The sequence below is a fragment of the Lipotes vexillifer genome, unplaced genomic scaffold (assembly GCF_000442215.2).
Source record: "Lipotes vexillifer unplaced genomic scaffold, Lipotes_vexillifer_v1.1 scaffold770, whole genome shotgun sequence".
NCBI classification, from domain to species: domain Eukaryota; kingdom Metazoa; phylum Chordata; class Mammalia; order Artiodactyla; family Lipotidae; genus Lipotes; species Lipotes vexillifer.
The window spans coordinates 481,766-495,899 of NW_006798803.1; the positions used below are offsets into that span (position 1 = coordinate 481,766).

General features: G+C 48.8%; 1 protein-coding gene across 1 annotated transcript in view; it reads left to right on the forward strand.

Annotated features, from left to right (window-relative positions):
* The window catches only part of CTSB (cathepsin B), a 23,617-nt gene that overhangs the window by 6,482 nt on the left and 3,001 nt on the right, over window positions 1–14,134 (forward strand). The window contains exons 2-6 of the mRNA XM_007471117.1: window positions 9,315–9,465; window positions 10,453–10,538; window positions 11,469–11,583; window positions 13,059–13,177; window positions 13,945–14,030. Coding sequence (XP_007471179.1) covers window positions 9,340–9,465; window positions 10,453–10,538; window positions 11,469–11,583; window positions 13,059–13,177; window positions 13,945–14,030 — 532 coding nt within the window. The 5' untranslated portion in view covers window positions 9,315–9,339. The remainder of the gene's footprint in view (window positions 1–9,314; window positions 9,466–10,452; window positions 10,539–11,468; window positions 11,584–13,058; window positions 13,178–13,944; window positions 14,031–14,134) is intronic.

The following is a 14,134-nucleotide window of genomic DNA, read 5'->3' on the forward strand; positions in this document are numbered from 1 at the left end:
CCCCCCCCCCCCACCTAGAGCCACTCTGCTGACATGTAAGAAACAACCTTAATTTGTGGTTATTGGTAAAATGTAGGCACTCATTTCTTTTGAGCCAACAGTGAAAGGGGTCAGCAGTATTTAAGCGGCAGCAGGGGGTAAGGGAGAGCATAGGACCTGATGAAAGACTGTGGATGGACATGCATCCATCTTCTGGATTAGCCAGAAGATTGCAGCTGACTGTTTTGGAAATTTCAGGTACATATGTCCTGTCTCCTTAGATCAGATTTAGAATCCAGTCTACAGAGGATTCTTCACCACGTAAGAAGGCTGTTTCAAAAATCAAGCTTGCCATATGATTATTTCAATAGATGCAGAGAAAGCTTTCGACAAAATTCAACATGCATTTATGATAAAAGCCCTGCAGAAGTAGGCATAGAGGGAACTTTCTTCAACATAATAAAGGCCATATATGACAAACCCACAGCCAACATCGTCCGCAATGGTGAAAAAATGAAACCATTTGCACTAAGATCAGGAACAAGACAAGGCTGCCCTCTCTCACCATTCTGTTTTTTCTTTTTTTTTTATATAGGGCTTTTTTTTTTACATCTTTATTGGAGTATAATTGTTTTACAATGGTGTGTTAGTTTCTGCTTTATAACAGTGAATCAGTTATACATATACATATGGTCCCATATCTCTTCCCTCTTGCGTCTCCCTCCCTCCCACCCTCCCTATCCCACCCCTCGAGGCGGTCAAAGGACCGAGGTGATCTCCCTGTGCTATGCGGCTGCTTCCCACTAGCTATCTACCTTACGTTTGGTAGTGTATATATGTCCATGCCTCTCTCTCGCTTTGTCACAGCTTACCCTTGCCCCTCCCCATATCAAGTCCATTCTCTAGGTCTGTGTCTTTATTCCTGTCTTACCCCTAGGTTCTTCATGACATTTTTTCCCCTTAAATTCCATATGTATGTGTTAGCATACGGTATTTGTCTTTCTCTTTCTAAGTTACTTCACTCTGTATGACAGACTGTAGGTCTATCCACCTCATTACAAATAGCTCAGTTTCGTTTCTTTTTATGGCTGAGTAATATTCCATTGTATATATGTGCCACATCTTCTTTACCCATTCATCCGATGATGGACACTTAGGTTGTTTCCATCTCCGGGCTATTGTAAATAGAGCTGCAATGAACGTTTTGGTACATGACTCTTTTTGAATTATGGTTTTCTCAGGGTATATGCCCAGTAGTGGGATTGCTGGGTCATATGGTAGTTCTGTGTGTAGTTTTTTAAGGAACCTCCATACTGTTCTCCATAGTGGCTGTATCAATTCACATTCCCACCAGCAGTGCAAGAGGGTTTCCTTTTCTCCACACCCTCTCCAGCATTTATTGTTTCTAGATACTTTGATGATGGCCATTCTGACGGGTGTGAGATGATATCTCATTGTAGTTTTGATTTGCATTTCTCTAATGATTAGTGATGTTGAAAATTCTTTCATGTGTTTGTTGCCAGTCTGTATATCTTCTTTGGAGAAATGTCTATTTAGGTCTTCTGCCCATTTTTGGATTGGGTTGATTGTTTTTTTGTTATTAAGCTGCATGAGCTGCTTATAAATTTTGGAGATTAATCCTTTGTCAGTTGCTTCATTTGCAAACATTTTCTCTCATTCTGAGAGTTGTCTTTTGGTCTTGTTTATGGTTTCCTTTGCTGAGCAAAAGCTTTGAAGTTTCATTCGGTCCCATTTCTTTATTTTTGTTTTTATTTCCATGTCTCTAGGAGGTGGGTCAAAAAGGATCTTGCTGTGATTTATGTCATAGAGTGTTCTGCCTATGTTTTCCTCTAAGAGTTTGATAGATTCTGGCCTTACATTTAGGTCTTTAATCCATTTTGAGCTTATATTTGTGTATGGTGTTAGGGAGTGTTCTAATCTTATACTTTTACATGTACCTGTCCAGTTTTCCTAGCACCACTTACTGAAGAGGTTTTCCTTTCTCCACTGTACATTCCTGCCTCCTTTATCAAACATAAGGTGACCATATGTGCGTGGATTTATCTCTGGGCTTTCTATCCTGTTGCATTGATCTATCTTTCTGTTTTTGTGCCAGTACCATACTGTCTTGATTACTGTAGCTTTGTAGTATAGTCTGAAGTCAGGCAGCCTGATTCCTCCAGCTCCATTTTTTGTTCTCAAGATTGCTTTGGCTATTCGGGGTCTTTTGTGTTTCCATACAAATTGTGAAATTTTTTGTTCTAGTTCTGTGAAAAATGCCAGTGGTAGTTTGATAGGGATTGCATTGAATCTATAGATTGCTTTGGGAAGTAGAGTCATTTTCACAATGTTGATTCTTCCAATCCAAGAACATGGTATATCTCTCCATCTGTTTGTATCATCTTTAATTTCTTTCATCAGTGTCTTATAATTTTCTGCATACAGGTCTTTTGTCTCCTTAGGTAGGTTTATTCCTAGATATTTTATTCTTTTTGTTGCAATGGTAAATGGGAGTGTTTTCTTGATTTCACTTTCAGATTTTTCATCATTAGTATATAGGAATGCCAGAGATTTCTGTGCATTAATTTTGTATCCTGCTACTTTACCAAATTCATTGATTAGCTCTAGTAGTTTTCTGGTAGCATCTTTAGGATTCTCTATGTATAGTATCATGTCATCTGCAAACAGTGACAGCTTTACTTCTTCTTTTCCGATTTGGATTCCTTTTATTTCCTTTTCTTCTCTGATTGCTGTGGCTAAAACTTCCAAAACTATGTTGAATAAGAGTGGTGAGAGTGGGCAACCTTGTCTTGTTCCTGACCTTAGTGGAAATGCTTTCAGTTTTTCGCCATTGAGGATGATGTTGGCTGTGGGCTTGTCATATACGGCCTTTATTATATTGAGGAAAGTTCCCTTTTCCAATTTGGATTCCTTTTATTTCCTTTTCTTCTCTGATTGCTGTGGCTAAAACTTCCAAAACTGTGTTGAATAACAGTGGTGAGAGTGGGCAACCTTGTCTTGTTCCTGATGTTAGTGGCAATGCTTTCAGTTTTTCACCATTGAGGACGATGTTGGCTGTGGCTATATCATATATGGCCTTTATTATGTTGAGGAAAATTCCCTCTATGTGTATTTTCTGCAGGGTTTTTATCATAAATGGGTATTGAATTTTGTCAAAAGCTTTCTCTGCCTCTATTGAGATGATCATATGGTTTTTCCTCTCTCAGTTTGTTAATATGGTTTATCACATTGATTGATTTGCGTATATTGAAGAATCCTTGCATTCCTGGAATAAACCCCACTTGATCATGGTGTATGATACTGTTAATGTGCTGTTGGATTCTGTTTGCTAGTATTTTGTTGAGGATTTTTGCATCTATGTTCATCAGTGATATTGGCCTATAGTTTTCTTTCTTTGTGACATCCTTGTCTGGTTTTGGTATCAAGGTGATGGGGGCCTCGTAGAATGAGTTTGGGAGTGTTCCTCCCTCTGCTATATTTTGGAAGAGTTTGAGAAGGATAGGTGTTAGCTCTTCTCTAAATGTTTGATAGAATTCGCCTGTGAAGCCATCTGGTCCTGGGATTTTGTTTGTTGGAAGATTTTTAATCACAGTTTCAATTTCAGTGCTTGTGATTGGTCTGTTCATATTTTCTGTTTCTTCCTGATTCAGTGTTGGCAGGTTGTGCATTTCTAAGAATTTGTCCATTTCTTCCAGATTGTCCATTTTATTGGCATACAGTTGCTTGTAGTAATCTCCCATGATCCTTTGTGTTTCTGCAGTGTCAGTTGTTGCTTCTCCTTTTTCATTTCTGTTGATTGGAGTCTTCTCCCTTTTTTCCTTGATGAGTCTGGCTAATGGTTTATCTATTTTGTTTATCGTCTCAAAGAACCAGCTTTTAGTTTTATTGATCTTTGCTATCGTTTCCTTCATTTCTTTTTCATTTATTTCTGATCTGATTTTTATGATTTCTTTCCTTCTGCTAACTTTGGGGTTTTTTTGTTCTTCTTTCTCTAATTGCTTTAGGTGCAAGGTTAGGTTGTTTGTTCGAAATGTTTCTTGTTTCTTAATGTGGGCTTGTATTGCTATAAACTTCCCTCTTAGAACTGCTTTTGCTGCATCCCATAGGTTTTGGGTCGTCCTGTCTCCTTTGTCATTTGTTTGTGTTTTTTTTGTTTTTTTTTTTGGCATTACACGGGCCCTCACTGCTGTGGCCTCTCCCATCGCGGAGCACAGGCTCCGGATGCGCAGGCTCAGTGGCCATGGCTTACGGGCCCAGCCGCTCCACGGCATGTGGGATCTTCCCGGACCGGGGCACGAACCTGTGTGCCCTGCATCGGCAGGCGGACTCTCAACCACTGCGCCACGAGGGAAGCCCGAGAGCCCCTTTTATAAAGCCAGAGAGTATCTTGGAAAAGGGCCAGAGGGTGTAATGGAGCCCACGGTCTTCCCAGGAAGTCAGCTGACTAAGGGCTACAAGTCACATCTGCCCAAGCCGTCCTGCCTCCCGTCCACACCCTGATGGGGATCTGGTGACTTGTAGGTGCCCTAATCCTGTTTGCGGCTCTCTTCCCTCACAATAAGGACTTACTGTCCTTTCTCTCTGGTTTTTAAGGAGGGAAAAACCCCCACAGAATTGAGAAAAGGGAAGTGTTTGTTCAAAAGAGGGGAACTGAAAACTGGTAGTGTTTCATGCTGAGGCCACGCGTGGGATCGTGACTGTATTTTTAACAGCACAGCTCATGCTTTAAACCATTTGTGCTTAGTTTGTCCTGTTTCAGGATGCATGTGGATGTGGACAGAAAGGAAGAGGTGGTGTCCACTGGAATGCAGGGGCCTCTGTCTATCCCCATAGGAGGAGAAATTTGATTCTGTATTCTCTGGGATCCCCCGGACCCTTAGAAGGAGAGGTCCGTTGGGAGATTGATTGGAGTTAAAATCTCAGTTTTAATTGGGGCTCTTTGTGACGTGGAGGTATTTTGGGCGGGTTTGAGTGAACTGGACTTGTCTGGCACGGACTGCAAATGGGGAAAGGAGAGGAGACGGGGAGGAGGAGAAGGGCGGGGCCTTTGCTGCCTTCTGACTGGCAGGCACCCTCCTTTCACTCTGGACTTCCACCCGGGGACACGAGTGGTCACCAGCCCCATTTTACAGGCGGTGAGACTGAGGCTCAGTGAAGGCGGGTACACAGTTGCGAAGTAAGCGGAATCCAGGTCTCCTGACTCCAAGCCGCAGTCTCATTCTCTCCATCAGCTCCCGCGGCTGTTGACCACTTGAACTCCAGCCCAGATGCTCTCCTGTGATGCTGCGGCCCCGGCGGGCGGGCTGCGGCTGCAGGGAAGGCCCCATGACCAGACTGGAGTGGTGATTCATACTGCACCCTGACCCCAGGCTCACGGGCCCGGTTCTCACTGAGGCCAGGGATGAGCAGGGAGAACAGTTGACAGGAGCCGTGGAGCAGTAAAGGACAGCAGGACGTGGGGCAGTTGTCAGCCCGGCAACTGAGAACCAACTGGGAGCTGCCCACGTTCCCCGCCCCCGAGAAACCAGAGAATCCTTTCCTCTTTTTTTTGGCTGTGCCATGCAGCTTGCGGGATACCAGTTCCCGGACCAGGGTTGGCCAGGGATCGAACCCAGGCCCTCGGCAGTGAAAGCGCCGAGAGCTAACCACTGGACTGCCAGGGAACTCCAGAAACCAGAGATCTGTGCAGTCCGGTTGCGTGGAGGTGCTCCACGTGAGCGGCCGGCTAAGCCCGCAGGGGGCCCTGGGGACGCTCCTGTTTGACACACGGGGAGTGTTCTGCGCGGATGGCCTCTGATTTCCTGAGGACCCTGCCATGTTCCTGACACCTGGACGGGTAGTGGTGAGAGCCTAGGGTGGCGACCCTTCCAGGTGCGATTCTGACGGGCCCATCAGCCAGGCCTCCCCCTGCCTGGTGGGTCCGGACGCCCACGTGTGGGGAGCACACCTCCCATCTTGGGGCAGTGTTAAGATGCCAGGGGTAAGTCAGGGTGTCGATATAAGGGAACTCTCTGCTTTGCATCTCTGCCCAGACTTCTAAAAGAGGCCCCAGAGAGCTCTGTCGCCCCTCCTGCCACATGCGGACACGGCAAGACGTTTCCTAACAGTTTGGAGGCTCCTGACACAGGGTCATGTGAGCATCAGCTTCCCCATGAGTCACTGAAAATGGGAAGGTTAAGCATTCTGAGCAGAAAGTCACTGGGGAGAAGGCATCTGATTGGAAACAGAGCATTTGGGGGCTCATCAGAGCAAGTGTTCTTTCAGGTGGGTGGCTCTGGGTCTTTGGTAGCACCAGCCATTATCCTTCCTTAAAAAAAACAAACCCACAAATATAACATGCTCATTTAAAAAAAAAAAAAATATATATATATATATATATGTGTGTGTGTGTGTGTGTGTGTGTAACATGCTCATTTTAAAAAAAGGCGGCTGGCTATATAGTGAAAATCAGCAGTTTTTTGGGACTTGTGTATGTTTTTTTCAACGTGTTGCACGAATGACAGGGATAAACATGTACGTGGCTTGATGGGCTCACACTTGCCATGACTCACCTGCTGCTTTGCTCCCCTTCACTTACTGTCTGTTTTGGTCTTTTTTATCAGTACAGTGTGATTCGCTTCAACTGGTTCATTTCTTAATGGCTGCTTTTGTATTCTATTATTTAAGCATTTACCACAGCTGTTACAGTTAATGTTATTGGATGCTTTCTTTCTGGTCTTTTGCGAACACCAAGAATGTTTAGTGAACACCCGTATACCGGTATCTTTCGTCTTGAGGCTTGTGGGATAAATTTCTAAATGTCAAACTGCTGACTCAAAGGGCATGCAGTTAGGAGAATTGATAGAGGTTGGGTCATACCTACCACTGGGTATTCATCAGCATTAGCATCTATTTTCTCTACACGTCTAACCCCAGCTGAAAACTTTCCAACCCTACCACCTTTGCCAGTCTGGAAGATACATAGCTCTTTGCTGAGCATCTTAAAGTATCTGTTGGCCTTCTATAGTTCTTTCTGTACATTTACTGTATATGTCCTCTGGCCATTTTTCTATTACGCTTTTTCTATTCTGATTTTTTGAGCCCTTTGCGTATTAGGGAAACAGAGCCCTAAGTATTTGTAAGGACTGTTTTTTGTCCATTTGTCACTTTATATTTTGTTTTCTGGAAGAGAGGCTTTATTTTCATGTAATCATTTTCCCCTTTAAGATTCTGTTTTATGTCAATCTTAGGCATTCCTCACGCCAATGTTACATTTTTAAAAGTGTCCTTATTTTCTTCATACAGCTTCTGTTTTTATTCAAGATCTTTGTTCCATGTAGCACTTTTTGTATAGTAAGGACTTGAGGGTAAAGATTGAGTCTTTTGGGTTTTTTTCCCAAAATGCACAGCCAGTTGTGCAGGTACCATCCACCAAGATGTGCTATTTCCTCCCTCCTAGGATGTGCTTCCAAATGGCCTGTTTAGTTGATGCAGCTCTTCCTGGGCTGGCGTCACCCAGGGTTTATCATACATTTCCCACCCCAGACCTTCAGGCCTCCATCACTGTTCTTTTCCAGAACCGTCTGGCTATCTTCACACATGGATTCTTCCAAGTGAATTGTTGCTTAAGCAACAATTAAGTTAGGTTTTCCCTTGAATATAATTCACTGTGTGGAAGGCAGCATGTTCAGTGCTGTCACCTACGTCATCTTCATGTACCCCTCACAAAAACCTGTGACCTGAGGAGGTGACCCTGCTGTGCCAGCCCCTGAAGTCAGGGACAGGAGGTCCCAGCATCACACACACACATACACACGCTCTTTCTCTCTCTCTCTCTCTCTCTCTCTTTCTCTTTCTCTTACTGAGTGGGCATCTCACGAGGCCCCGCAGTGCCGTGGCGCCCAGGTCACATTTCTTGCTCTCTTCAGAGCTTCTTGCCTAAGAGTGTGCCTCAGAGGCTGAGCTGCAAGTTGGCAGTCTCCTGACCTGTAGGCCAATCCAAGAGCTAAGGCCTTGGTGGTGATGGGATGTCTTCCCTTCTCGGGAGCCCCGTCTCTGAAACTGGAAGCAGAGCCCCTGGCTGACTGGAAAAGCCACAGACAGTTCCGGGAGACCAGTGCCACCGGCCAAACCAGCTGTGCCTCCCAGCTCTCGAGACAGCACACGCAGGGCTGGAGGTGGGCTTGTGTTTGCTTGTTTGGTGTCCAGAATGTGGCTCATGAGATTTATCTTCTCTCGCGTTTTTCTTATCCCACTGGTGTTCCACTTGAGACATGATCACAGGGAAAGGCTGTTTATTCCTTGGGAGCACAAACTTGGGACAAGTCACAAACTTTGTTCCAGGAACCCATGGAGAGGCAGGTTGACCATAGTGGGGAGGGCACTGGATTCAACTTTGCCTGAAGATCCGGGTTTGTCCATTTGTTTGGGATGGACTTGTTGGAACTGCTTGTCGCCTGGGCCCTGGGGTGGGTTCTGACAGGTAGCAGAGCGGCCTTGGCCCCGACCTCCCAGCTCACGAGATAGTTGATCCACAAACCATGCAGTGACCAGCATCATTTCAGACTGTGAGCCCTGCCCTGGCCCTGCAGCAGCTCTAGAGACCGGGTGACGTGGTGTCCTGCTGGCATCCGAGGGGGCCTCACACACACAGCACAGCCCTTTCTTGGCTTTCTCTCTCGTGCATGCTCCCAGCCACCTGGAAGAGAAGCACACAGTCTGTCTTAGCCATTCAGGCCATTTCAACAGAATGCTACAGACGGTGGCTTCCAAACAAACTTACTGCTCACAGTTCTGGAGACTGGGAGCCCCAGATCAGGGGCCAGCATGGGCCAGTGAGGACCCCGTCTGCCTGGTCAGTGTCTTCACATGGAGGAAGGGGGGCCAGGGAGCTCTGTAGAATCTCTTTCATAATAAGGGCACTAATCCCATTCATGAGGGCTCCACCCTCATGACCTCATCATTCCTCAAAGGCCCCACGTCCTAACACCATCACCTTGGGGGTAGGATTTCAACTTGGATTTGGGGGCATGGGACACAAACATGAGTCCATTTCACAATCCTGCATGCTATGGGCATGGGCTGGGACTTTGAGACAAGGCCTGAGAGCACATGGTCACTGAGGCTTGAAGGCTGTCTGCTGACACCTCAGCTCCAGAAGAGGAAACTGAGGAGCACAAGGGGCAGGTGGTAGAGCCAGGATGGAATGGGATCCCTTTGACCACTGGGTTGTTCGTGGCCCCAGAACAGTGCTACCTGAGGTGACACCTTGTGTGTGTCAAGCACTTGAACTGAGGGAAGAAGCATCCTGGTGTCTTGTGTCCTTTCCTTTCCAGGTTAATCTAGGATCCAGTTTCCAAAATGTGGCGGCTCCTGGCCACACTCAGCTGCCTGGTGGTGTTGACCAGTGCCTGGAGCAATGTGCATTTCCCACCTCTGTCGGATGAGCTCGTCAACTTTGTTAACAAGCAAAACACTACGTGGAAGGTGGGCTGGGGGCCCCTTCTGTGTACTCTGACTCCCAAGGGAGGGGCTGCAGCTGTGGCCCACGGGACGGTGTGTCCTAGACAGTTGATCTGATTCATAGACCTGGCCACTGAGGCCCATGCGCACCACCCTGTCTCCTTCCCTGGTGTGTGTGTTGTCTGTGTGTGTGTGTGTGTGTGTGTGTGAAGGTGCATGGGGGTAAACCAGCTCTGGAAGAGTTCACCACCAGGTAGACACTGTAACCCCACCGTGATAGGTGTCACAGCCCATCAGTACCACCAACTCCATGATTCTGCCCAGCCCTGAGGCCCGAGGCTACAGGAACAGAGGGATGAGGGATAAGCCATGTTCAGGGCAGTGGAGGGTCTCTCGTGACGTCAGCAAATGGTACAGCTTGGGGGAGATCCCCACTGGTCTGAGAGCTGCCCACTGCCCGTGCGGTCACTCTGGGCCGCTCCCCGCCTGCTCTGCAGATGCCTGTCTTGATCCGTTCAGACTGCTCTAACAAAAGCGCAGAGGTCAATGCCTGTAAACCAAAATGTGTTGCTTGCAGTTCTGGAGGCTGGAGGTCCAAGATCAGGGTGTTAGCACGGTCGGGTTCTGGTGGGGGCCCTCTTCCGGGTTGCAGGTGGCTGACCTCTTGCTGTGCCCTCACTTAGCCTGAGGGGTAAGCTAGCTCTCTGGAGGCTCCTTATAAAAGGGCATGATCCCATTCATGGGGGCTCCACCCTCATGACCTAAGCACCTCCAGAGGCCCCACTTCTTAACACCATCACATTGGGGTTAGGTTGCAACATGAATTTTGGGGGGACACATTTGTTCTGTAGCAGTGCCCCAACCCCCTTGCTCTGCGGAGGTGGAGGGGCCCCCAGCCTTGTCAGGGCTTGTGTGGGTGGTGTGCACGCTTCACCCCGTCTCTGGAAACATCCCCACCCTCCTGCCGCCCCGTGTTGGTGGGTGACTGCTATGGGTGCGGCTGTCTTCCAGGCTGGACACAACTTCCACGACGTGGACCTGAGCTACGTGAAGAAGCTGTGTGGCACCTTCCTGGGCGGGCCCAAGCTGCCCCAGAGGTGAGTGCCCACTACTGCGGAGGACGCGGAGGACGCACAGCCACACCAGCACTGCTGCCATGGGAGCAGGGATGCTTGGCACAGAGGCAAGGGGGAGGCAAGAAGGCTTCCCTGGCACGCGTAGGCCTCACTGCCCACTGAGCTGCAGGGACTCTGCCTGAGGTACAGGGCCTGTAGCCACCGATGCCAGAGTTTCCTACGGTGCTTCTCCAGGTGTCCCAGCTGCAGTGGGAAAGGCCCCGGCGCTGGGTCTCCAAGATCTGAATGGACCCAATCTTGAGTAACTTAAGGAAAATCTAAGGAACGCCATATGATCTGCCGTTAATGGTTTTTTTTTTTCTGGAAGTCTGCAGTTTCTATTTTCATGTAGATATTACTCCTGAAGGAAGTGTTAGAAAATCCTAACAGTGAGGATGGGATAGTTACGTTATGGGGACCATTACACAGTTGTGAAGGTATTTAAAAAATGATGAACCTGGTCAGATGCTTGATTTGGGGTCGGGTTGGGGAAGCAAGAGATACAATTATCTGGACCCTGTGGCGAAAACTCTTCAAAAATATCCATAAAATGGGTGTAGAAAGAAACGTACAGAATGGTAAGTTTCGTGGAGCGTAGAACCTATTTTGTTTTATAAATTCCAAGGGGGGAATTCCCTGGTGGTCCGGTGGTTAGGACTCCACGCTCTCACTGCTGAGGGCCCAGGTTTGATCCCTGGTCAGGGAACTAAGATCCTGCAAGCTGCACGGCACAGCCAAAAAAAAAAAAAAAATGTGTTTAAATAAATTCCAAGGGGACACCCTTGCATACGCCCTCCTTTGCATGTCCTTGTGCCTGTCCCCTTCTAGGTGACGGCAGTCAGCTGGCCTTTGCGGGGATGGGAGAGTGGGTTCTAAGGTGACAGCTTGTGACGGAGACATTCCTTTTTCCAGAGCTGCCTTTGCTGAGGGCATGATTCTGCCTGAAAGCTTCGATGCCCGGGAACAGTGGCCAAACTGCCCGACCATCAGAGAGATCAGAGACCAGGGTTCCTGCGGCTCCTGCTGGGTGAGTACCCTGCCGGCCAGGAGGGCTGGGGCCAGGGGACAGGTTGGGGTGGGAGAGACCAGGGGAGTTGAGGTTAGAACCAGCTGTGACTAGGCAAGTCACAGAAGGTTCCCGAGTCTCAGTCTCCACCAGTATAAAAACAAGCAGGATCCCTAAGGTCGTGAATCATTGCAGGACCAGGCGGAAGATCAGCACGTGCAGAATGCCCTGTACAGGGCATGTCCCACGCATGGGCTGTGAAGCAGTTATTTGTTTGACACACTGTCCCAGGCCATCAGCAAATACCATTAACTTTGAAGAACATCCTATCGCATCAATGGGCTACCTTAATTGTGTTGATTTAGGTAAAATACACGACATAAATTTAACCATCTTAATCATTAAATGTACCACCCAGTGGCAGTTGGGTCCATTCGGGTTGCTGTGCAGGTATCACCACCTCTGTCCACAGAGCCCTTCATCGTGCAAAACTGAGACTCCCCACGAAACACTAACTCCCATTCCCCTCTCCCCAACCCTCAACAACCACTCTTCTGCTTTGTCTCTTGTGGTGTTTTTTTAAATCAGTGTGAATCAGTGTATTGCAGGGTAACTCGCAGGGTGGGATCAGGATGAGGGGTTGAGTGGGGACCGCAGTCCGGAAGCACGTGCAGTCGCATTCTGCACTGCTGAGGAGCCCCTGGGTTTTTGGGGTTTTTTTGTGGTACGCGGGCCTCTCACTGTTGCGGCCTCTTCCGTTGCGGAGCACAGGCTCCGGATGCGCAGGCTCAGTGACCATGGCTCACGGGCCCAGCCGCTCCGCGGCATGTGGGATCTTCCCGGACCGGGGCACGAACCCGCGTCCCCTGCACCAGCAGGCGGACTCTCAACCACTGCGCCACCAGGGAAGCCCCTCCCTGGGACAGTTTTATAGCTCATCCAGGGTATGGGGGGTAGGTAGGTGCTTGGAAAGGGAAAGTACATTCTTAAGGTTCATGAATGGGTAACTGGTCTGTTTCATGGGTACCAGGAATATGTCAGCGAAGGTTTTCATCATTGTCTGGGGACTAACAGAACATAGAGGCCACCAGGTCCTAGTGATTATTAAGGAACTGTAAGGGCCCAAGGGGGAATCGGTCACGCTAACAGCTCTGTGCTCCACCCCTGACTTTTTTTTTTTTTTTGGTCTCTCACTATTTTAACTAGTCTGGGTACCTCATATGTAAGTAGAATCATACAGTATTTGTCCTTTGTACAAGCTATATTTTTATGTCAGAAACCAAAGACTGCATGTTTCAGCAGTGAACTGAATGCCCAGGTAGAGGTTTGGGGTGGACTGGTCTCTTGCTTTAATGCCCAGCTTGAGTACCAGGCTCCTCCGCTGCCGTGGAGAGGGGCCAGCCACCAGGAAGGCACGGGGTGCCTGACGTCGCCCCCCGGGTGGAGGCTGGAGGGCCCGCAGTGCAGGATGGGGCTCAGTGCGTCAGTTCTTGCAGGCGTTCGGGGCTGTGGAAGCCATCTCTGATCGGCTCTGCATCCGCAGCAATGGACGAGTCAACGTGGAGGTGTCCGCTGAGGACATGCTGACCTGCTGTGGCGACGAGTGTGGGGATGGGTGAGTCGGAGCCCCTCAGAGCGGCCCAGCAGACCCGCGGGTGGGCCCTGGCCGGGGGGCTCCCTGTGGGTGGGAGCACCGCTCCCTCAGGCGGGACGACGCCTCTGCTGAGACACGATGGGGACCCGGGGCGTTGGAAACCAGGCCGGCCGCGCAGAGCTGGGTGTGGGCCATGGGGGCCAGACACAGGTTCTCGGCACAGGCGGCTTATCTTCTGGGTTTTGTCGTGCTGGTTCCCCTTTCCTGCTCGAGGAAACGTAGTGGTCTCTGGGGCCTGCCTCCTTCTCTGTAATTAAGGGTGGTGGGCTCCCAGATAAGCCACATTAGTAACCAGATCCCTGTCTTCTGCCAACTCTGCCCTTGCTTCTGCAACAGTGGTTCTCAGATGCGGCTGCGGATTAGAAGTTTAAAAAAAAAATGCCCAGGTCTCACCCCACAGCAATGAAATGGGAATCCCTGGCATAGGTGTTCTGTAAGAGCCCCAGGGGATTCTAACGTACTGCTCTTCGAGAACTGCTGTCTAGACAGAAGACAGAGCCTGGTGTGGACGTGATTATGAAAGTACATCCTGTCTTCTGGGGGATCTTGGTGGGCAGGCCTGGGCGAGTCCCTGCAAGAAGTGGCTGTCGGGAGGATGAATGGGGCATTTGGGGATCTGGGAGAACCGTTGGGCCAGTTGCCAAAGGCGGTGGTGGTGCACCAGGCTGTGGTCTTGGAGCAGCGAGAACCACTCTCCCCATGAGTTTAACCAGCGGTTCTTTTCTCAGCTGTAATGGCGGCTTCCCCTCTGGAGCCTGGGACTTCTGGACGAAACAAGGCCTGGTGTCCGGGGGCCTGTATAACTCCCATGTGGGTGAGTGTCTGCCCTCAGCCCCCATCTGGCCAGGTGGATTTCATATGCAGGAATAATAGTGGTCTCATTTATCCCCTATAGAGGTTAAGGGTTGAGGGCAGGAA